The sequence below is a fragment of the Bacillus rossius genome, chromosome 15 (genome assembly GCF_032445375.1).
Source record: "Bacillus rossius redtenbacheri isolate Brsri chromosome 15, Brsri_v3, whole genome shotgun sequence".
NCBI lineage: Eukaryota > Metazoa > Arthropoda > Insecta > Phasmatodea > Bacillidae > Bacillus > Bacillus rossius.
The window spans coordinates 3,096,099-3,121,585 of record NC_086342.1 but is presented as its reverse complement, the minus strand read 5'-3'; the positions used below and the strand labels follow the sequence as shown (position 1 = coordinate 3,121,585).

The 25,487-nt window shown below is 40.1% G+C and overlaps 2 protein-coding genes across 4 annotated transcripts in view; one reads left to right on the top strand and one right to left on the bottom strand.

The window, feature by feature from the left end:
* The window catches only part of LOC134539289 (metallophosphoesterase 1), a 162,982-nt gene extending 137,997 nt beyond the window's left edge, over positions 1–24,985 (bottom strand). For all 3 annotated transcript variants that reach the window (XM_063381176.1, XM_063381178.1, XM_063381180.1), the window contains exon 1: positions 24,788–24,985. The gene's annotated coding sequence lies outside the window, so the exon portion shown is untranslated. The remainder of the gene's footprint in view (positions 1–24,787) is intronic.
* The window catches only part of LOC134539287 (titin-like), a 299,819-nt gene that overhangs the window by 9,366 nt on the left and 264,966 nt on the right, over positions 1–25,487 (top strand). The window contains exon 2 of the mRNA XM_063381173.1: positions 22,036–22,137. Coding sequence (XP_063237243.1) covers positions 22,036–22,137 — 102 coding nt within the window. The remainder of the gene's footprint in view (positions 1–22,035; positions 22,138–25,487) is intronic.

The window sequence follows — 25,487 nt, the reverse complement described above, 5'->3', positions numbered from 1 at the left end:
ACTCTTCTAAAAATACAGTTTAAAAACATAATCCGAAATCAAAAGTACTTTTCGGTCCTCAGCGAACTCTTAAATGCTTTTCGTAAGCAGGCCTCACTCAGATATCTTGAGTAGTTTTGAAATCGCGTTGTTTTTCCTGAAGCTCTGCACATCGTGTGTGTGCCCGGGTAGGCGGGGTTACACCTTTATCTTCATTTCTCCGCCATATTATGTTACGGTTACCGCCCAGATCTCATAGTCGCTCTACGCCCGACGAGAAGACTGGGCTTGTCTCCATCCTTGCGCTTAGGGGCGATACCGCGCTGGAAGCACAAGCGAACGTCGCACTTATCATCCCGCTTCACATTCACGGCCACCCACCTTGATACTACCGCTAGAGGTTAAGATGGAACAGCTGAGTCTGGTTTTGTTGTCATAATAATGTCTCAACGTTTTACAGTAGAATTTTTTTAAATGTGGTTAAATGTGTTGGATTTGCAATCAAGGTAGATTATTTAACAAACCTTGGTTCCACATGCCTATAAAATAATAATCAAGCCTTTTCAACTGTTAAAAAAAAGTTTTTACTTTTACTGTTGCCATCGATATCACTTGTAAAACTGCAAGGCAGAGCTTTGTATCATTGGTAATTTTACAAAGTTCTGCTTTGCAGTTTCACAAGCAATATCGTTGGCAAATGAGTTTTCAAGGCTTTTATTGAAAAAAGTTAATAAAATTAGAGTGCTCATTGGTAGTTTCAATGACCTCCAGGATAGACTCCACGATCCTCCATGCAGTGGCGTAGCGTGCCATCTCAGCGCCTGGGGCGGGAGACCCATTTTGCCGCCCCCATTCTATAGGTGCTTGATTAAAATTAAATTTCACATGCAATGAGGTACCTTTTATTGAAGTTAAAACAGGATGAGCGGTTTTACAAGCGGATTCTACAGGCCTTATGAGCAGCGAAGTCAGAAATAACTTTGTCAAAATCAATATTAGCAGCCAATTCTTGTTCAATCGACAATATAGCCAAGTTTGATAGTCTAGCGGAGCTCATAGTAGATCTGAGGTAATTTTTTATTAGCTTCAACTTCGAAAAATGTCTCTCTCAACTTGCAACACTAATCGCCAAAGTCAAATATATACGAATCAAGATGACTATATTTGGAACCGAAATTCCGAGATTCAGTTTTTGAATGAACTGGAGGAGCTCCAGTGGTCCTTTACCACGTATATCTTCCTCTGATTCAGAACAGGCAACAACAACAAACTGCTGAAGACGCTTCCGCTCCATCTGAAACTCGTCCTTGTCGATGTCTTCTAATACATGGGAAAGATCACACTCGAACTTGCTGTCCAAAAGTTTTTGACCCCTGGTGCGAAACTATAATTTGTGGATTTTTAGGATTTAAATTAACGGACTAATAAAACTGAAACTGAGATTTTACGTTCAGCGTGTTTCACCCAATCCCTGCCAGACCTAGAAGAAAAAAGGCGTCGACCGTTAGAAAATGACTTAACTGAGACGTGCTTGTAAACCCATAATTTGTAATTTGCTAAATTTTTGGTATATTTATTTGCATGTTAAGGTGTGTCAATTTTTTGCTAGATTTCGCCTATGTTAATTGGTATTTACAGCGGTGATACGCCCGGTGCGTATCTATATTTGTATTTGTATTTGTATTAATATGTTCTTATATAGGTATTTTTAATGCCTTTTTGGTAATTATATTTAATTTTCGGAGCTCCGAAGTATATGATCAAATTATAATTTTTTGGGGGAATTGTTAAAGTATTTTTTTTAGTATTATTATATAGCTATTTTTTTATAAGTAGTAATAGGGTATGTATTTTATGATGGATGCGCCGATTTGTGATGAAACGATTTTATGATATATATATATATATATATATATATATATATATATATATATATATATATATAAAATGTTGTCATATAAATTTTGCGTCTTTTTAACTTGCTGCCTCCTCTCACTGTTCGCAACCTTATTAGTATTTTTTAAGCCTGCTATTAGTTTGGGTTTTAATATTTTTTTGGGTTTACCTGCGCTCGCGGTACGGGGCAATTTACTGTGTCCCGGTTTGCGGAAGTTGTTTGGTTTGCCCTGGGTTAAGGTCAAACTTTACAGTACAATGCGTAGTACTAAATTCAATGAGTGCGAAAGAGAGGCATCGACACGGGCCGACGCGTGAAACAAAAGATTTTGTATGAGTAATTAACATAATAAGGAGTGCCATTCGTATGTAAACAAACAAACGTTATAAAGAGCTCTGTCAGTGATTAAAAAATAGTTGGTGCGCAAAATTTTATATAAAAATGGAACATTATAGTGTGTCTGACACATGTAATGAATGAATCATAGATCAGATCTCAGCCCGCTTCACCGGCGACACGCCCCCGCGGGCTGCCGCCCGGGGCGGGCCGCCCCCTCCGCCCCACCCACGCTACGCCACTGCCTCCATGTATTCTAGCATTCTACACCCGCTCATTGGCTACTGACTCGTGACACCTGTTTGTTAACTGGGATGCTTTTGATTAGAACCTTATATTGTTGAGGGTTTTTTCACCGGCTCACAGAGTCCTTCAAATAAACTGCAGACCAATCACTGAATGAAGTAGAAAAAAAAACGAATTTGGATTTTAGTGTCACAAAATGAATACGCGAATTTTTTCATCGGTCGATAACATGGTCACGTGACTGGGTGACCACTTCTCCTCCTTGTTTACATTTGGTTCAGGGTTGTCAAGAGCACTACAGTCCAATCATGAAGTGAAAAACACACGCACATGCATTTAAGCATGTATGTATGTATGTATGCATATATATAAGTCTAGTTAACACCGCGTAATGATCGAGGCTCTGGTAATAGAGGATAATAGAGGAACAGCAGGCATTACTTGCCCACTGTACGTGTTTCAACGATCAAATAATTCTAATTGCTCCGGAAGTTTGAAATATGTGACTGTGTTGCTCGGGAAGCCTTCATTTCACAGAGGAGAGAGCCACACCCGAAGTTCCCCGAAGTTCACGCTCGCTTTTTTTTTCCCGTACCACAACAGGTGTATTTATTTGGGGAAAAAAAAAAATCGCGGGCATTTATTCTCCAAATGCGCGGGTTTAACTTATAAGATGTCAGTCTTAAAATTAGCAAGAAGTAATTTAAAGGATTATTTAGTAAATGAAGATAAAACGGTATCTGTTTTTTTTTTTTTTTTAGTCAAAAGAAGCATATGATAGGTTAGCTACATTATAAATACTTTAAAACATTGTGGATGGTTGGTTATATTAGGTAAGTATAGCTACATTAAAAATACTGTAAAATCATTTTATGGTTGCTTAGCAAATAACTTTTTAATATGTAGCTATCCAGGGCTAGGAAACCGTTTACATGATTTCACAGTATCTTTAATGTAGCTATCCTAACCAAATCAACCGTCCACCATGTTTTAAAGTATTTATAATGTAGCTAACATAACCTAATTGACCATTAGTATCCTTTTATCAACACCGGCATATTTATTTACAATGAACAAAAAAAACAAACCTAAGATGCACTATCGGGGGTTTGGCTCTCTCGTCTGTGAAAAGAAGGCTTCCCATGTTGCTCAGCATATTCAATTTAGATATTAATTAGCTAGAGTTTCCCCGGTGACTGGTGACGTGAACACCGGGTCACAGACGCCCCCTCTCCGCGACCCCCGCTTCTATCATCTCCGGAGATCTGCCCCCAGTGGCGTGTTCAGGAGCCATCGCAGGGAAGGGCAGGCGATTCTTAACTCTCGCCACTCACTCCCCAACTTTCAATGTTCTATTTGGGTACCAACCAATCAAATTACACTATAATTTCTGCGGGTTGACTTCAGAATTTACCAGTCTACTTTTTTTTTTTTTTTTTTTTTTTTAGCTGTTTTGCCGTCCACAAACATTTTTTTTCCTTTAACCTTTTAGTTAATTATGAGACTGTAATTCGTGCTTGCCTATGACTGCCCGTTGAAAAAGGAATGCGTCCATAACTAGCAAGTGAAGACACAGACTCTCTTACTCTGCAAAATAGAAACATTAGATATTGTTATTATTATTTTTTAATTACTATTTTACAAACGTAGTGAAATTGTAATAGCGATACAAGGAGCATTTTCACGATACAGGATGATTTGTGGAGAGTTAGACAAACTGAATATGCGTGTTGGTGAACCCATTTATAAAATACATATTGAACGTAAAGTCCCTAGGGGTTCAATTTTTGTGCTATAATTTTTTTAAATATTTTTGTTAAGTTTTACCGAAATTTTACCTTTAAACTCCATACAGTTCTCGCGTGCTTTATATTTGACCATTTTATTTACATTTGGTCCCTGATGCATCTTTAGTCCATGCAAGGCAGCGATGGATGTAAAGATTCACTAAAGAATTAGTTCTGAACTCATAAGTTAGAAACATGGAAACAAATAGGAAAAAAAAAAATGCCAACTTCAACTTAATTTTAAAAAAAATATTAATCGCGTTGAGGAAGTTCAAATGCTTTTAAAAACTCTTCTAGGTATTGTTTATTACAACGGTGTACTAAAGTGGTAAAAAAAAACTTTATCAGCTCTGTGAAAAAGTCACAAATCCTGTTAAAGTAGGATGCTAGTATGGTAAAGGAAATAAAGGCGCAATATTCGAGTCAGATTTGTAACTTGATAAAACAAATGAAAATAAAAATTAGTTTTGTAATTTCACTCCATTATCCCTTACGTCTTCTTTTTCACACACACATTATTATTTTTTTGACGTGATAACGTCTTATAAATCGATGAACGCGCGGCTGCACGCACGGAAAAAGCATGACTCATTGTCACGTTCCGCCTGAGCCGAGCGTGCGAGAACCGGCCAAACCACTGTGCGAGGAAAATCTTCTATAATATCAAACAGGTTAAGGTGAAGCTTTTTAACTAATTGTTCGTGATTATATTCAAGCAAATTATTTAAAATTAAATTTGCAAAAAAAAAAACTGTAAATAATACTTGAAAATTAAAAAAAAAAATATGCAATTTTTCATCAATGTTTTCTTATGACGTTATCGCGCAAAATTATCGTCCGTAAACCGACTTTACAGACAACTTAAAACTTTTATAGCCCATGTGTTCTTTGCCATACAGGGCGCGAGCAGGGCCGGTGCAAGGTAAATTGGCGCCCTAGGCGAAAAACCTTAATCCCCCCCCCCCACCCCCCCGGTCGGACACCCCCAAAAAAAAAAAATGCCTTGCCTCAAAATACATCACGTAAGCCTAAGATTTTGTCAACAATCAAATGTAAGCAGGCTTGTGTTTTTTTTTTACTTTTTTACTTATTACAAATCATAAACAGGTCACCGTGGACTTTAAATAATTACTTATATCAATATAAACATTTCAAAATGTTACAAAAATCCATTTTCATCTAGTTTCAATAATCGTTAAACATATTATATCAGCTGTTATGAGTCGTGCTGCGCCGCCCCCAGCTACTTGGCGCCCTAGGAGGTTGCCTAGTTCGCCTATATGGACGCGCCGGCCCTGATGACGTTATCACTTAAAATTATTGTCCGTAAACCGACTTTACAGACAACCACCCTCTTTTTTTAAAAAAAAAAAAAAAACTCTTATAGCCCATGTGTTCGTCGCCGTTTAAAGGATTCGTTCAGGGCGGAAAAGGACAGGCCAAGTCCCTCACGAGCGAGAACTGTGAAACAAACATGGCCGCGGCGGAACAGCAGCCGTAAAAGAGATCGCGTGTAGGGGTTGGCCGGCCTGGCGCTCGGGAGCGCGCCCCTGGCGGCGGAGCGCGGAACCACACCGCGCCGGCGCGCCGCAGCAGCTCAGTCACAGCGGAGCCCCGTCAGCAAGAGCGCGCGAGTCTGCCTGCCTCTCTCTTCGTCTCGTTCCTCTCCCGGGGCACTCTCCTCTCTGCTCTCCCGCGCGCCGCGGGGGGAACAGCACGCCCGCCCGTCGCGATGGTCACCGAGACCGCCACCGCCCAGGTAACGTCGCAGGGACGTGTCGGCACCTTGCACCTCCCCGCACCAACCGCACCAACCGCACCAAACACCCCAAACACCCCAAACACCCATACACACACACACACCTTCCGACCGTGCACTCGCGTGAAACGACCCAAACCATTCCCACAAACGTCACGCCATTTTTTTCTTTCCGACTGTCTGCAACGGCGTGCGTTCAAGAAAAATAGATCCACCCTACTCCTCCCCTACATACTCGATCACGTAATCCCAGACCGTGACTGCAAATAAAAAAATCTGACCAGACACGAAGCCCTGTCCTTGTAGTAGTTAGTTCGCCGACTCGCTCTCACAGCGAGACTGTCTATAACCCCGCGGGGCGATCAATATATGCACTGGCCTCGTTGTGCGGGTGTTAGTTCTCGGCACACTACTTAACCCTCGCACGCAATCAGGCCTTTTTCTTAGCTGTGCATACTGTCGTAACATATGTTATACTTTTAAGTGATTGCATGGCGGCTAAAAAAAAAAAAAAAAAATCTTCCAATACACCCCCACAGCACTGTGCGTACAGATTCTTAGTTATTTGCTATTTTTTTTTTATTTGGCACCCGCGAGATTCCCGATTTCACGTACTGATAATTGGCCTGCAAAAAGATGAACTTAAAAAAAAATTTACACCCATTGATACAGCTCAAAACATACTTTTTAAAATAATATACACTGGCACGGAATATTTTTTTTCATCTCTAAGACATACTTACGTATTTCTCATACAACCAGGAAAAACTCAAATTAAAGTAACGTTTTTGAGTTTAAAATTCGAAAAAAATGGTTTCAAATTGAATTTTTTTTTTTTTTTTTACTTTTTTCGTTGGTTTTTGTGATATTTGTTTAGCCAGATTGTCTTCCCCCCCCCCCCCGCCCCCAAACGTTGATACCTCCTACCCTACATTATGTTCCCATTCCCCGCCACATCGATTCAAGTAAAAAAAAAATATATATATTTTTTTTTGTTTTAACAATTTAAAAACTTATTAAAATGTTGCCGTATTGTGCCTTTCCGCGGATTCAATTGGCGCTAGGCTACCTGCTATTCTTGTCTAGCTTGACAACCGCCTCCTACCTTCGCGCATGTAAATCTTCCAAGGCTCTTTTCTTAAGTTCACTGGTCCAACCATTGCAATAGACCTCCGAAATAATTGTTTCACGTAACAAACGTTTGTCAATCAAATTATTTATGGTTATTTCAACTAACTATATTTAATTTGAATGAAAATAAACATGTTTTGTTCTTAACCACATGTAATTCAGTTAAATCATATTTGGCTCGTTGAGGATTAGGCTATATAGTTATTAATTAGTACCAATCACACAAGCTCTAAGTGTAGATGCCGGCTTGGATTAAATTTGCTGCAGTGAAGTATCGATTAATCGTGCTGCGAGGATCGATCGTTGCGGCAGTCGAGTCGGCGGTGGAACTTTTGCAGGGGAGTGGTGGGGGGGAAACAGCCCAAATAGCCGGCCTCTTCCTCTAGCATTTGGGGTGGTTTTCGCAGTGGTGGCGGGGAGGGGGGGAGGAGGTTAAGGGATAGAACCGTGTCTCCCAGGCTTATCGCAGAAGCGATCGGCGCAGCGGTGCGGTGTTGCCAACGCCGCAATGACGTAACTTTATTGATCGGCGGGCGGTTGGCTGCGCGGACCGCGCATGCGCGCGAGCCGGCTGGAGGCGGCGACCCCTCACTCGTGCCAACCCGAGCAGTTTCCCAAATCAACTTTTAGGCAAAGAAAGGTAGAAACCGAGGGGGAAAAAAAATCGCAAATTCTATCCGCCATGGGCAGATACAAGATTATTTCGCGCATTAATTTCAGTTCAGTATAGACTCGACTTTTTTTAGACCTTTTCTTAGAAAGCTCACTTTACACGTAATTGGTAGACAGCTGCAAAATTCGCGGATTCATTTTGCGATAGGCTAGAATCCAAATACGTTTGCACCTTTTGCTGTTTCAGTGATTGGGCCACGGTTTACCTGAATGACTCTGAGCCAATGAAAAACCTTCATCGATAGAAGTATCGAATCACGGAACATTCCAGTTAACAGGACTTATACGTCAGTAGCCAATAAGAAGGCGTAATTTGCCCGAGTGCATAGAATATTATGGAGTCTATCCTATAGGTAATTGAAATCGCGAATTTGGCAGGTATATAGTAATTGGATGACCACTTCTTCTTCAACTGGACCGGTATCAACAGTTAGACTGTTGAACTACTCGCCAATGTGTCGAAGACACTCTACTACTCTACCGAGCCAGTAGAATCAGAGGCAGCTCTGCTCCTCCAACACGTAACTTTTCTGGTAAGCCAATAGGGGGACCACCCCCCCCCCTAATACCTCGAAACATTTTAGGGGGATCTATGTTATTGGGCTGGAATGCAGCTTTTCAGGCAATGAAAATGATGTCACCAAGGATTCATGCCCTTTAGTAGTCCGGGTAATAATCAAATAAGTAGAGACTGGAAAAATTCGCGATTTCAATGACCTCTAGGATAGACTCCAAGTTCCTCTATGTACTTTGACAAATTGCACCTGCTAATTGGATAATGACTCGTGACACGTGTTACCTGGGATGCTTGTAATTTTTTGTTGAAGGTTTTTCACTGGCTTAGAGTCCTTCAGGTAAACGGTGGTCCAATTACTGACTCAGAATGAAGGTGAACGAGTTTGGAGTCCAGCCTACCGCGAAAAGAATCCGAGAATTTTTCCGGTCACTACAAATAAGGCAAGGGCAAAGAACAGGCCGGAAACTTTGACGAACAGTTCAACAGGCTCATCGTTTATACCAATGATAAACTGTTAGACTGTTGAACTGTTGTGAGACTTGTGGGGTTCTTAATTTTTACATTCAAATGACGTCATAATCAATTAATAATGGCCAGCTGACGACTTTAAATCTCTTACTGCACGCCCATTTATTTTTACTGGTCGTTCAAGAGAGCTAGAAACTCTTCAAAGCATGTACATGAAGAGCCACCACTAAACTGTGGCCAGTATGTCGTCCAGTCATCAGCGTGAAGCAGACGTACTATATGTGCTTCAAGTCTACTCTGCTGCCCAATGAATCCGCGAAATAATCGTGGCTCTAGCAATACGTAGGGACTGGAAAAATTCGCGTATTCAATGACCTCCACGAACCTGTGCATACTCGTGCATACTCGGGCAAACGTCACCTGTTCATTGCTACTGACTTGTGAGGAGTCTCAACTGGGAGACTCGTGATACCACACTGCTTTGACTGAGGGTCTATAATTGGCCCACAGTCCTCCAGGTTAACAGTGAACCAATAGAAGAAGTTGCATAAATTTACAATTATTTGCATTTCAGCATATCGCGAAATAAATCCGCGAATTTTTCCGGTCTATAGAAATACGTAGTGTAAAATAATAATATAAAACACATTTGAACCATTTCTGGGATTGATCCACAGTTTTGAAGCCTGTAAGCCAATGAGAAACACTCGCGCAAAGAATATACCAAACAAAAACAACGCAGCTAAGACATCCAAAAGAAAAAAAAAGTGACGTTTTCCCGAGTATGTAGAGGATCGTGGAGTCTATCCTGGGGGTGACGTAAACACGAAGTTGGCTTTCATGCTAAACTACAAAGTCCTGTATACGTTCAAGACGAAGACACGTTTGGTGATTGACCATCGTCTTCTTCATGATATGCCTAGGGACCAGAAAAAAAAAATGTATCTGATTCAATAACATCTAGAATGGACTCCACAATCCTCTATGAACACAAGGGAGAATTCACCAGTTTATTGGCCGCCAACTTATGAGACAACTTAAGTGGGCTTAATATGATTTGGAGTTCCTTTGGGTGAAGGTATCTCTCACTGTGAGCAACTAGAGAAGCTGTCCAAAGGTATACGTCTTTTTTTTAGCCTATTGCATATTGAATAATATGAGTAGATGAATAAAATGAATAAGTGTATTTTTTTCCGTTATCTATATGTATGTTCAAATTAACGTTTACCGGACTGTGCTTGGTTCGTTTAATGTCAATGTGTTCTCGCGAATTTTCTGTTGGGTCCGAGTTCTTAGGCGTCTCAAATTGTCTTTGTTCCAATCGTGAAAGTGATACTTACGTATAATATTTCGAGCCTTCCTTGCCATAAAATAAATTCGCGAAATTTTTTCATTCCCTGGACTTGATAGATAATTAAAAGTATCTCGAATTCATTCAACGAAAAGTTAAACTCCGAAAGTTCGCATGTTCTTGCGTCGTCTTCGGTTGGGCAGAAGTTGTTACAACCCCTCCCCTCAAGATAATCTAAACCAATAACGAGCCAACAAACTGAAACTGCACTTTCAAACCACCTTCAAATCGTTTCAATACTAGAAGATCTCCTTTCCAGGACATCAACCAGGGAACAAATGATTGATAGGGACCGGAAAAATTCGCGAATTCCTTTCGCGGTAGGCTAGACTCCAAACTCGTTCACCTACATTCTGAGTCAGTGATTGGACCACCGTTTACCTGAAGGACTCTAAGCCAGTGAAAAACCTTCAACAAAAGAAGTATCAAATTACAAGCATCCCAGGTGACACGTGTCACGAGTCATTATCCAATGAGCAGGTGCAATTTGTCCTAGTACATAGAGATCTTGGAGTCTATCCTAGAGGTCATTGAAATCGCGAATTTTTCCAGTCTCTAATGATTGAGGTTCGAGAAAAGATCGCTCCAATAAATCTAGCATGCAGCACTATTAAAAATTTTCACCTTAAATTTACGTTAAACGATGGTTCCAAATTATGCAGGGATCTTCGTCAATTTATCTTCATCTTCGTAGATTTACGGATACTAAGAAAACTTCTTCGAAAGAAAAAAAATGAATTCACAGGAATAATCTTGATGGACAATCAAACATGCAAAAACTGTTTAAGACTGCAACAAAAAACATAATTATATAATACTCCACGTGTGTGTTTACCATGTTAATAACGAAGAAAAAAAACTAACTCAGAAGTCGAAATACGGCGTTGATTCTATGAAGACCGAGTTATCATAAATTACTAGAGACTGAAGAAATTCGCGATTTCAATGACCTCTAGGATAGACTCCAGGATCCTCTATGTACTATGTCAAATTGCACCTGCTCATTGGATAATGACTCGTGACACGTGTCACCTGGGATGCTTGTAATTTGATACTTCTTTTGTTGAAGGTTTTTCACTGGCTTAGAGTCATTCAGGTAAACGGTGGTCCAATCACTGACTCAGAATGAAGGTGAACGAGTTTGGAGTCTAGCCTACCGCGAAATGAATCCGCGAATTTTTTCGGTCTCTATAAATTACGGAGAACTTTTCGTTTATTTCAGGTGTACTCATAGTAGAAAAGTCTTTAAAATTACTGTAATTTCTAACAGTGATGTTGAAACGGCAAACGTTTACAGCCCCTAAGTATAAAAATTTTGCAATCTCATAGATAAATTTTTAGTCACAGGGTAGCCATCATAAAACATGGAATTTTAAGAGGTATGAAAAAATATACTGAAAATATATACACCAATATTATGTTTGCAGCAGTGCACACGAAGTGCCAGTGGTTTTTTAGGGTCTGCACGGCATGCTTGTTAGGCAGCAATAACCCGCGATGGCCACCACGCGCGTTACAAGTGAAACTTCACAGATAGTGATAGGTAGGGGCATGCACATTTCGCGAAAATATTCCGAGACGAGCTTAAAGTTTAAACACCGTGGCATCGTCTGTGTTTCGTGATTGGGCGAGTTTCTTTCACGTCCATGTTGATTGTTACAAACACCGATCACAGTGATTCAGCGTGGAAGAAAATGCGTCCTGTATGGCCCGGTCAAACAAGGCAACGACTTCTCTCGCAGACGGCCGCCAATCGCGAGGAGGAAACCGCTGGTGCGGGTACACCTTGTTGCAATCAAACAGACGGTAAGATTTATTCGCGAAAAATTCCTGCCCCTAGTGATAGGATATTTGTAATGTACACAAGTATTCGAAACAAGTGTACAAGTACTGCAAGTATACAAGCGTACAGGCGAGTGTACATGAATGCGAGTGTGTCTGTAAGTATGCAAGTATCCGAGTGCAGGATTATCGACCGCCAATAAACATTTAATGAGAACAGCACATAGATAAATTTATACAGTACATCACCATAAAAGTCATAATAATCATTTATACAGCAAAATTGAATTTTAAACAAGCTGTAAAAAGCTGTCCAGCGACAAGAAAAAATACAGATGAGATTTAAAAAAGAAAATTTGCTATCACCTTGCATCCGTCAACAAACGCCCGAATAAAAAAAAAAAATATTCTGAGCACGAGCGGCCTAATTAATGCCGAATCTAAGAATGCCAGGTTAAATACAGCTGACTGAATAACTGTGAAATATGCGTCATAGTGAACGCAGTCGGCACATCGCTGAGCTTGTAAAATAACTTGTAGTCCGAAATTTGATGCAGCAAGTTTTTTTTTGGTATTCCGTGATTAACGCGACAAAATAGCATTTTAAATTTAACCAACCAAAAAAAAAATTAAAAGCTTGTGTTAGCTGAGATACAATTCGTAGAGACCGGAAAAATTCGCGATTTAAATGACCTGTAGGATATACTCATGATCATCTATGCACTCGGGAAAATTACAATTGCTCATTGGCTACTGACTCGTGACACCTGTTAACTGGGACGCTAGTGATTCGATTCTTCTTTTGTTTAAGGTTTTTCATTGGCCGAGTATCATTCAGTTAAACTGTGGCCCAATCACCAGAGACCGGAATAATTCGCAGGTTCAATGAACTTCAGGATAGACTCCAATATCCTCTACACACTCGGGCAAATGCCAACTATAGATTGGCTGCTGACTTGTGAGTCGTCTCAACTGGGTAACCTGTGATTCGACACTTCTATGAGTGAGGGTCTAATTGGCCCTCAGTCCTCCAGATTAACAGTAAACCAATGGCAGAAGCCGCACTAAGGTATAATTATTTGAATTTTAGCATAACACGAAATGAACCCGCGAATTTTTCAGGTCTCTACCAATCACTGATGCAGTAAAAAGGCAAACGTTTATGGATTCTAGACTATCACGAAATGAATCCGCGAATTTTTCAGGTCTCTAGCAATTCGTAAAGAAACTCCGCTCTGAATACGGCTGTGCTGTCCAACTGAGCTCCGTGCCAAGATGACAAGCAATCTGTCTACGTTGTCGTCGCTCTATGGATCTGAGCGCGGCGTGGGTCGTATATCACAGCTGGCGTGCCGACCGGCAGTTTGGGCCAGCCACGGTGCTGCCAACCTCACGCGAACCGAGCCACATTTCCCTCCAGCTCCCCGATATATCTGCCGTTTGGTAATTCTATCAGAGGCGGGTCCGGACACAGCTCAAGGAAGAGCCTCTTCCGTACGCTACATCGCCTGATTCATACCGCGGCGAGCGTAAACAGGGACTGCGCTTCATCCACAGAGCCACGATCGTTGTGCGGCTTCATACCCCTCCAGGCCAGACCCAACTCGCCATTACAAGATCAAGTTTTGTTAGAGTGCTTGGTAGAGACCGGAAAAATTCGCGAATTCATTTCACGATAGGCTAAAACACAAATAGTTATACCTCAGTGCTGCCTCTGCTATTGGCTCACAACTCACCTGGATGACTCTGGGCCAATGAGAAACACCCAACCAAAGCTTTATCGAATCACAGGCTGCTACGTTGGGGCGTCTCACAAGACAGCAGCCAATGGGTGGGTGACATTTGACCGAGAGTACGTATAACTATGGAGTTCATCCTACAGGTCATTGAACCCGCGAATTTTTCCGGTCCCTACTCGTTGGTCGATAATTATCTCACATCCTTCGGCGGTTTACACGTGATTGGATAATCACTTCTTCGACTCCTTGTTCACAACTGGCTCATGTTTGTCAAAAGAACAGTAGTCCGATCATCAGCGTGAAGCAGCAGTGCATGTGTTTCATGTCTACTTTGCTACCCGATGAATCCGCGAAATGATTGATCGAGAACAGAGTTTTAGACCAGGATACTTTTCAAAACCCCGTAGCTTAGTTAAAGTTATATGTAGGCCGCTCCCTAAATAGCTTTCCAGAATTAACAACGCACATAACAATCATGATAAAACAAAATAGAGTCGAATTATTAAATAATAGATTATCTTTTCCATGGCTTGAAAAAAAAAACGCTGGAATGAAACATCAATTAAAATACAAAATTATGTGCCAATTTTCATAAGAAATACTCAGTATTATCTCGAAAAACGTATCTCATATGTGCAAAAATATTGTACAAAGTTACAATATATTTCTTATAGTATTAAATATATTTCTTGGAAAAATTGTTTTCTCAGGAATATTTTGAAGAAATACCAAACAAATTTTTTTATGTGTAGGTTGGTGCCTATCCAGAGGGGCCTCGGGAGTGGCCGTTGTTTTTATTGACAGCCTGGCCTCAGTAGCTCCAGCGTGTGGTGTTCGTTTGTTTTATCGACAGAACAACGAGGGTTCCCAAAAAAGCGTTCGTCTACGCGGCAAATTATCTGGCGAAGATCCCGATGTGGTGGCAATCGTAACTGTGAAAACGAAAATGATAAAAAGTAAAGATAACGCCTAAACAATGTGTTAAAGAAAACGTATGGACTGTATTATATATTTCAGCTTATTGCACGCATATAGGTCTTTACTGGCTAATGAGATGACTTATGACGATTACTGTGAAATACTTGATCGCAGATTCAGCCTCCCCCCACTTTTTTCCCAGTTGCGGATACGGGATTTTTTCAGTGGGGAGGGGGAATTTTGAAAAAAAAAGTAATTAAAATTTTTAATATATGTATTGAAAAAACTTACATTACTATTGACTAGAGACCGGAAAAATTCGCAAATTCATCTCGCGATAGGCTAAAATACAAATAGTTATACCTCAGTGCTGCCTCTGCTATTGGCTCACAACTCACCTGGATGACTCTGGGCCAATGAGAAACACCCAACCAACGCTTTATCGAATCACAGGCTGCTACGTTGGGGCGTCTCACAAGACAGCAGCCAATCAGTGGGTGACATTTGACCGAGTGTACGTAGAACTGTGGAGTTCATCCTGGAGGTCATTGAACCCGCGAATTTTTCCGGTCCCTACTATTGACACTAACACACTGACATATGAGCCTACAGTGGTAGCCGTGGGTGACGTGGCTTCTCACAGTAACATACTGTCGTCGCTAATATTTCGCAAATATTTTCATATATTCGTGGGGGAGGGAGGGGTATATCCCCCTTGACTCGGCCACTGCCCCCATGAACTGCGAATCACACAGATTTGCGCCCTTGACAGAATTCAAGCACACGATCAACATTTTGCTTTTATTGTTAGAGTTATTCTGACTCATCTTGGATGAGCCAGGGCCAGTAAAGATAATAATTCAAAAGAAGGGCGAATAAACCAGGCGTCAACAAGTCCACAAAATGCGCTTTAAGCAGCTGACCGCGGCCACACCTCGTTCTGCTGGTTGTTGGTCGGCGCAGGGGGTTGGCCGGGAGAAGCCTCTACTGTTTGCGATCTCACTGTTGCCTCAGGATCACAGGAGTCAGGTAGAGCCAGAAGCAGCGACGATACTGTGGGAGGAGGATGGAAGTAATCTCTCTCCCCCCCCCCCCCCCATAACTAAAAGTAGCTGCAACTAGATTTTTAAGAGTAAGAAAACAGGTCCGAAAGGATAGCCCAACTAATCAAATACATTTTCATTTGTTCGCTAAACAGCAGAAAACAATTTCTACTCTGCTTCATTCGATACTTCGTATTAATCAAAAAAAAAAAAAAAATCAATAAATTGATAAAAAATGTTATTTTCTATACCTGTGTGAAAGTTTGACAAATATAAATATGATGTATACAATATAAAGAATATCGTGCTCTTGTATGCACATAACGCCTGCGTCTTTAAAAGTTTTCGGAACACTTCTCTTAAACATGGCCGTCAAAAACGTAAGCCGAAACGCAAGATGTTTGGAAGTTAAACAACACTTCCATTGAGCTATTGTATCTTGCGTAGTTTATAAACCAGATTTCTAAAATGGTGTTGCCGAACATTTTGAATCTTGCGTTCTTGAGTTATTGATTGCGTATTTTATAAACCCGGCCTTTGACCGCCTTGGTTGCAATTCGCCTGGCAGACTAGGCAGTCCCGTGTGCCATTGCGACACTGTGCAGTTGCCTAACGCTGCAGGGGCAACATTTTTTTTTTCTTCTTCGATGACGCCCATGGGGGAAAAAACAACTGTAACTACGTTTAATTGATTCTGAACACCTCCTGGTGTACACAAATTTCAGTTGGTAACAAATCAAAAAATTAAACCTAGCTGAGTACGACGACTTGTTTATTAAAAAATTACACGTTAACTTGAATATTTCAAGCATTCCTATTTGAGTACTGTGTGAAATACTTTTCAATTAACTGATTCCGTTATCAAAATATATATTCTTTGAAATGCTTTCACAAGAGCTCTATATTTCATTGAATATTTTGAGCGTGCTTGAACTCGTAATGTGGATGGTGTCTCGTATAAAAAATTATCCTTCTTCAGGGGTGGAAATATTTACAGCGCATGACTCCAGCCCGTCTCAAAGTCGTTTCGCTGACTTGGTCCCTGTTGAAGCACGTGACCGACGTCGAGCTCCCCAATCACAGGCTAGACACGAGGGAGTGTTCGTTTCGTAGGGCTTAAGGGTCATTATTAGGGGCATGCATTTTTCGCGAAAAAAAAAAAAACCTTAACGTCTCCTAGACTGCAACAAGGTACACCCGCACCAGCGGTTTCTTCCTTGTGATTGGCGGCCGTCTGCGGGAGAAGTCGTCGCCTTGTTTTACCGAGGCCACTCAGGACGCGTTTGATTCCGCACTGACCTAATGTGATTGGCGTTGTAACAATCGACATGCACCTGAAAGAAACCCACCCAACCACGGAACACAGACGGTGCTACATTGTTTTGAGTTCCAGCTGGTCTCGGAATTTTTTTGCGAAATATGCATGCCCCTAGTCATTATTTTACATAGATAGAGACCGGAAAAATTCGCGGGTTCAATGACCTCCAGGATAGACTCCAATATCCTCTACACACTCGGGCAAATGCCAACTGTTCATTGGCTGCTGACTTGTGAGTCGTCTCGACTGGGTGGCCTGTGATTCGACACTTCTATGAGTGAGGGTCTCTAATTGGCCCTCAGTCCTCCAGAATTAACAGTGAACCAATGGCAGAAGCCGCACTTAGGTGTAATTATTTGAATTTTAGCATAACACGAAATGAACCCGCGAATTTTTCAGGTCTCTATATATAGAATTTGTACACTTAGAGCGGTCGAACGTCAGCAAGATGTACATGTGTACGTGTATAGTTGTTAGCTGGCAATGGTTCAGATCGCAGCTGGAAGCACGTGTCTGGCGGGAGAACAGGTCACCTGAGGGGGCGGATTGACGGGAGAGGGGCTGGCTGCTCCATGATGACGCCCGAGCGACGGGGCGCCTCGACCTTACCCACGCAGGCGCGGATCAATACGCGCGCCGCGACGGAGCGCCTCGCGCCGCGCCAGTGCCCGCGCGTCCGCCGCCGGGACTACTTTCGGGGCCGCGGAACCCGCGTGACGTCAGCGCCCTTAAAGAGGACGCCGCGCTCCGCCCGCGCTCATGCGCCCACCGGGGGGCGGGTCCCGTGGACCGACCAGTCATTTGTCACGTGCCCGGACCGCGACTCCCCGCGGAGTCAACCTGTTGCCAGTCGTCGACGACTTTGGACCGTCGATGTCTGTTCGTGCGAGAAGGCAGTTTTAAATAATACCCGCCGGCTTGAATCCCAAGTCACAGGAATCTTCAACTATTGTTCCTCACGGGGTCGGTAAATCTGGCAACAACGCCGGTCCAGTTCCCGAATCTCATTCGTCTCTCTATATACACCGTGAACTAATTCGAATTCTCTATCCGAATTTCGCTCTGTTCGTCATCGACAAAAGTGATTGTTTGAACAACGTCAGAAATATATTTAAAAAAAAATCGTATTTTTCTATAAAAAATATTACAAATCTACGAGATTCTTAATTTTTTTTTCGGAATCCCAATATTTTCTTACGAATTTTAAACCCTCTGTCGGGATATTTAGCGTGTCGGGCGTAAACATTTTGTAATCGGACCTTTTTTTCTCTGTGTATGTCTTCTTGACGAGTGCACGCGGGCACGTAATGGCTGTAATCTTCGTAAGTGCGACTGAGCCTTGTTTGCCTTGCCTCGCCGGTGTTGTTCGCCGGGCAGCGCCCGCACGTGCTACTTAAGCCGTCGCGCGCGTCTTCTCCGTCTGTTCGTCCCAGGCCATCGCCGAGTAGCCGTAATGACGCCGGTCTGAACAGGGCGAGGCTTGCTATTCACCGCCCACCCCCCCTCACCAACGTCGACGAGTGCGCATGCGCGTCTCGCCACGCGCGTCTTCCACGCGTTAAACATATACATATATATATTTTTTTGAATGATATTTTCCTGCACGTACGCGAGGTTGAGGAACGTGTGCTGCCTCGTCCGTTAGCGCGGCGCCGACTCTGGGCTCAGGTTCGTTACTCTTCCGCCCGATGTGGCTGTGCTGTCGAAAGGTGAGTTGAAAACGTTTGGCCGCAGCTTTCGTTTTCTTTTATACCGAATAAGAAATTATAATTTAAGAATCAACAAGTCTTAAAAAATAATCAAATTTTAGTCAAATTTGAATTTCTAATCCTTTCATATTAAAATTTGACACTCCGCATGATAGGCGTATTACCATTTTTTTATATTATTATTTCTATAGCTATCACATGATATCAACATGCCTAGCCGATTGAGTTACTAATAAGTAGGGGCAGGCATTTTTCGCGAAAAGATTTGAACGCCTATTAGATTGCAACAAGGTATATCCGTGCCAGCGGTATTTCACTTGTGATTGGCGGCCGTCTGCGAGAGAAGTCGTTGCCATGTTTGACCGAGCCACTCAGAACGCGTTTGAATCCGCACTGATTCACTGTGATTGGTGAACTAACAGTGGACATGTACCTGAAAGAAACTCACCCAATCACGAAACACAGATTATGCTACAGTGTTTTAACTTTCGACAAGTCTCGGAATCTTTTCACAAAATATGCATGCCTCTACTAATAAGCGGTGATCGTAAATTAAACCATGTCACTGATTTATATTTTGTGTGTAAACGTCTTAGCCCTCGGTATATGGCATTTGGTAAAAGTAATTTAGTGAAAATCGAACGGAAGTGACGAACGGAAATGTTTCACAAAGATGGCCGACCCACGTGTAGCAACCCGTATATAGTCACTTTCGTTGACATAAGGATTCATACCAAACATATTGGTGTGCCAAGTTAAACTTTATGGTATTGAAACTACCTTGGTAAATATTCGGTTAGCTAAAATATTCACTGGAAAAAGTAATCACAAGTTTTAAAATACCTGAGAAAACTGGCATTACAGTGAGTATAATACATATTCTCCTTGTAAATTCGTAAGAGGCTTGCTAGTACAGCGGTGGAGTGCGCGCATGGTTATCTCAAGGGCGGGGTTCAAATCTCGTTACTAGATTTTTTAAAACTTTTTTAGAATAATTTATAATATAATAATGTTGAATCAGCTCAATCAATAAGGTTAAGGTTTGTTTGTAGGACGAATTTACAGGCTGATTTATGTGTTTAAGCAAAAATAAATATTCGAACATATACATAATTATATAATATGTGTTTTCATATGTTTCAGGTTAGTATTTTAGTAATTCCGCAGACATAACTTTTAACGTGTGCGGAAACTTAACAGTATTAACGGTTTAGTGAATTGTAAAGAGATGGGCAATATTTTAATAAAATTCTTTGTCGGAAATCAGGTCCAAAGCCGAGGTTTTATCGGAGCCGTTTCTAATAGTTTAAAATTTCCAGTTGTTTCATGCTGCTAATTGCTATCTGCGTTTGATGGAGGCAAGCAACATTTACGATTCAGGCAGCGAATTCTAGCGGTGGGCGCAGAAATTATGTGTGTGATTCGCTTCTAGAAATTTTGGTAATTGAAAAGCGCCTGTTTTATTTATCAGTTTACTAGCTTTTACCCGCGGCTTCGCTCGCATTGAAGCCATTAAATAAGTATCAGAAATCATTACAATAGAAATAAATCAATAAAATATATTTCTCTGTAAAAAAAATTAAAATAATTTTGAATTTTGAATTTGGACCATCGATAATACAGTGAAACGGTATTACAGTACTCAGGGTTGGAACTTCATAACTGGAATGCTAGATGGCATTAAAGTAGCTAGATTTTGAGATTTTTTGACAAACATTTTTTTATCTTTCGTAAAATATAATTTTTTTCAATAAAAAGTATCCTATGTTACTTCTAATACCTCCAAGAAAATGTGTACAAAGTTTCATGATGAACGGTTAAGTAGTTTTCGCGTTACAGCGTAACCAACAAACTTACATTCACATTTATAATATTAATAGGGATTTACCACACTCGGGATTATTTTAAAAAATTGTACGTTAAATTTCGTGTCCGAGTTTCATTTACTAACACAGCAGGAATTAACTTTTATATAATAACACAAATCAACATTAAAGAAAATAACAGCAGATGGCACGCAGCCCACAACTCAGGAGCATGCCAATTAGTATAATCACTAACACTAGTACTTCCAATTAATAATTTAAGCCGTCTTTTACTATACAGTATGATGATGAAAGTTCAGAAACGCGTTTTTTCCTGACTCCTCTGTACGATGTGGACACAGGTAGTTTTTTTTACAAGATTTTATTCCAAATGCCGCAACTTCTTAGACCTTTTGTTGATAGAACTTTTTCAGGCATATGGCTAACGTCAATTAGAACAATCACATTCTCATCTAGTTATTCAACTGCATTGAAATATTAGCTCACAAGTTATACCAATATAAAACCGTTGGAAAAATCAACACAATCCAATTTTTCCCTGGAAATGCAACATTCTTTAATTATTTTCTGCCACCAGCAATACGTTATATCCTCATTTTATTTGGCATGTAATTTAAAGCCACTCTTAAATTGAAGCGTCGTGTCAGGAATATGTCAAATAATGAAACTAAAAAGAGGCTATCACATTTAGATTTGCTTTAAATTTTATATGTATAATATAAATCAGATTTATATATAAATATGATTTATATATGTAAATCTGATTTATTGCATTAGATATTGCAGTGCGATCGTAAAATAAATATATACTTTTTAAGTTGTTTTTATTCTCAGTTCATTCATATGTAGAATTATATGTATATGTTTTATGTAAGTTGCATAGTTATGTCGATTTTTATCATAGTATATTAAGTAAATAAAGCAACTATTAAGCTATTTTATTTGTAATATCGAGTATTTCCTAATCTATATATTATTGTGGTTTAGTGAAAGTAATATATATATATATATATATAAAATTGTGGTTTAGTGAAAGTAATACGTCGTCAACGCAATCTATTCGCAAATGAGTAACTATGTGTTTAAAACATACATTTCACTCAGATCATAAAGTTCTTGATGCATCCAAAAACACCGAAACACTTTCAATTGGTTTTGAAATGATTTCAGGTTTTTTTTTGTATTTGATTTTCCACTGTTCAAGCTCGAACACTGTTTAATTTTCATCAATGTTTTGGTAAGTGTGTGTGTGTGTGTGTGGAAATGTGTTCTGTTATTTTTTATATGGTTTTTTTTATATAGTTATGTGGCCTACAGCTTTCGCCCATAGCTAAAGGTTCATTATATGCAGCTTGTATCTTAAATTTCCAGTCGTTATCAAACATGAGAATATGTATTTTACACCCATGCCTTACCCGGGACTCGAACCCAGGACCCCTCGCACCGTAAGCCGGTGTGCATCCGACTACGCTACGGAGGGCTGACATATTCTGTTAGAAGGGGTAATGAAGCGGAGGTTCAAAACTAAACCGACTGTGTTTTTTTTTCTGTGTGCAGTCTGACGGGAACACTGCGTTCCTGAGGGCCGCCAGGGCTGGCAACCTGGACAAGGTCCTCGACCACCTCAAAGCCAACATTGACATCAACACGTCCAACTCGGTGAGTACATGCCACGAGGGGCGAAGCCCACAGCTGCTGCGTCATAATTAGAGACCGGAAAAATTCGCGGGTTCATTTCGTGTTATGCTAAAATTCAAATAATTATACCTTAGTGCGGCTTATGCCATTGGTTCACTGTTAATCCTGGAGGACTGAGGGCCAATTAGAGACCCTCACTCATATAAGTGTCGAATCACAGGTTACCCAGTCGAGACGACTCACAAGTCAGCAGCCAATGTATAGTTGGCATTTGCTCGAGTGTGTAGAGGATATTGGAGTCCATCCTGGAGGTCATTGAATCCGCGAATTTTGCAGGTCTCTATCCATTACACTTGCACATGGCTTTCATGATTTGACCCCATTTCGTCGCACACGTCTTCTACGTCCCTGGGCCAATTAGGAGAGACATCTAACCGCGGACAACTTGATTGACGGAGGAATCAAAGAAACTAGCCAATTAATAAGATATTGTGTATCGTGAATACAGCGTGTTTTGAAGTTCAATCTGGCTCAAAATGAACCTACGAAATTGCTATGTTTCGCGGGTTCAATTTACCTGCGAATTAGACTACACAGTTCTACGGGCATCCAAGACGATGTCGTTTGGTGATTGATTGCTGCCTTCTCTAAGAGCTCATTTGAATACTGATCGTGTTTTGCACGGTTTAGGGCTGTGTAGCAGCCATTAATTTTGACCAATATCTAGGCAGTCGCTAGGCCACCTACTGTAAGTTGAATTGCACTTTTTTTTTTTACGTAAACAATCTTACGGAAACATAATATGAAAGTTAATTTTATATCTACAAATGAAATTACTTTTGTGATAAGTCTTACTTCTGCTTTGAAATGTAGCCCTACTACGACTTTTGAAAACCATGTTTTTTCAAATCTTCGCATGAAAATTCACTATCAATTCAACTCACTCTACATGTTCTTACATGAAAACTAGGCTTTAAATATAATTATTTAATTTAGTATTCGCGTTTCATCACCATAAAAAAAAAGTCACAAAACCTGTTAAAGAATAACATGACTATTTTATTGGCCTTGGATTTTCCAAGTGCATGTACTTTAGGAAAAACAAGTGTTCTGCGGACATCATTTCTTCATCGTACATTTGTGAATCAACGGAGGAAAAAAAAAATCCGTCGTTAAACTGCCAGCATTACAGTCATCCATTTATGCGTCACACGGTTGGCACGATTGAACACGGGCGCGCAAATCCGCCACGCGTGCCAACTGTGTCTCGAGAGTGTTCCAGGTTTAAATATACAGCCTATAGGAGTCGCGTGATCTCATCTCTTCCCGAGTTGAACCACGAGAGGCACGACGGGTCCTCGTCATGGGTAGATAGTCACCGTTTAAAACACATAACAACCATGTAACTAGCTAAATGACAAATTTAATGTTTCCATTACCGTTACTTGACTAGCAGAGATCGCAAACATCAACGCATTTAAAGTAATTTTTTTGCGAGGAAAATAATATCGTGGAAAAATCTTTACATTTGCCTTACTTTATTGTTTTACACACCAATAATGGAATTTTATTTCATTCCTATTATCCAAATTACATATTAATATAAATCGTTACATTTTGTGTGAAAAGAAAACTTAGTGAAAAGCCGCACTAAGTGTATTTTTAAATTCTTTGGAGGGAATAAAATTCAGTTGTTTTTAAATTATTATTTACACGGGGGAACCTGTAAGATTCTCCCAAAATTCAATTTTTTAAATACTTCTTTCCATGGGGAAACCTGTAAGATCCTCGCGAGAATTAATTTTTTCCATGGAATTGCATTTTATAAATATTTCTCGGCTTGTTAATAGTGCAGCTGAATAATAAATATAACATACCTAATACCAGCAAACAAGTTTTGTGTTACTAATTTAGTCGCCCTAACTCAAGTTAGTCCTCAGAGGGTGGAGGTATAACCTCTCCCGAGCCAGAAAATTTATTTCTATTTATTTGGGGGGTGTTGTACTGCATCACAGACCATCTGTACGAACACAGATACTCTCTTTATTAATACGTGGCCTACACTACCACTATATAACTAAACATTCAGTCAGATAAAAATATAATCTAGAGTGTGTGACACATTTAAACATAGGTAACAAAAAAAAATACACTTTCACATGCACAAATACGCTTGACATTCACTGAACAATTGAATACACAATATCTAAATATTAATAAAATTATATAAATGTATTTGTTTACCTACTGTAAGTGCATTATAGTCATATCCCATACATGGCAAGTGGGGCAAGTGCGGGTTTTAGATAGGGTATAACAATGTATGACAAAATTTCTCTCACCGATTGTTGTATAACGAATCATATAAAATTATTTATGGGTCACAAACAATTAAAGTACATACGTAACTTTTGCACTCGGATTGTATCTCATGAGTTTGTTTAGAATGAAATCTTACAAAGGACTACTGGTTTTTCATGAACCGTAGGAAACTGTTTACTTGTATCCGTGTACAATTTTATTTACACGCACAACTCTAAAATTTTATAGTAAATCAATCGATTTCCGACTTCAAATTTCTGTTTACAACAATATATGTCCTTTAAACTACGTATTTGCGTGTAATCGACTTGGCGACACTAAACAATAGGAGTTTTGCAGGGTTACATACCTTAATAACTGCATTTCCACACGCTACTACTTGATATATCGTCTGATATCTTTTTTAAGTATCTATTTAACAACTCGGTTTCCATTTCCATGCCGGTCCTAATCCGTTTTAAACGGATTCCTAGCTATACCTACATGACTATAAGATGAATTAGTCCGTAGCGTCACTTTGTGTTACACAATATGGACGCCGACCTGGAACGGAAGGAACTTTTTGAATGATTACCGTTTAATTCAAATTACAGATAACAATACAGACGCCAGTGACGTCATTATTGAATTAAGTTTCAACAATAGAAACACTCAAAATTAGTAACCAGATAATGTCTGTACCACAATGTATTTAAATCAAGAGTTATTGACATATATAAACTTCACAAAATAGTTTATATCAAAATTAAACAGTATTTATGTCAACAGACGTCCTTCCATATATGGCTGCGACCATTCTCTGGAATGCATCTAAGCAAAACAAATGAATCTCTGTTGATTGTTTATGGAGTCATTTCAAACTGATCCACTTAAAAACTTTGTGGATTCTTAATAAAAACTACAAGCATAACTGTTAAGCCCTATTTTCGGTCGTTTCTGGGTATATATGGGCATAGTTTATTTATGTTTACTTAAATATCTAAATTCATGTAGTTGATTTTTTTTTATTTCCTTGACTTTAATCCAAGGGCTATTTATAAAATGTTATC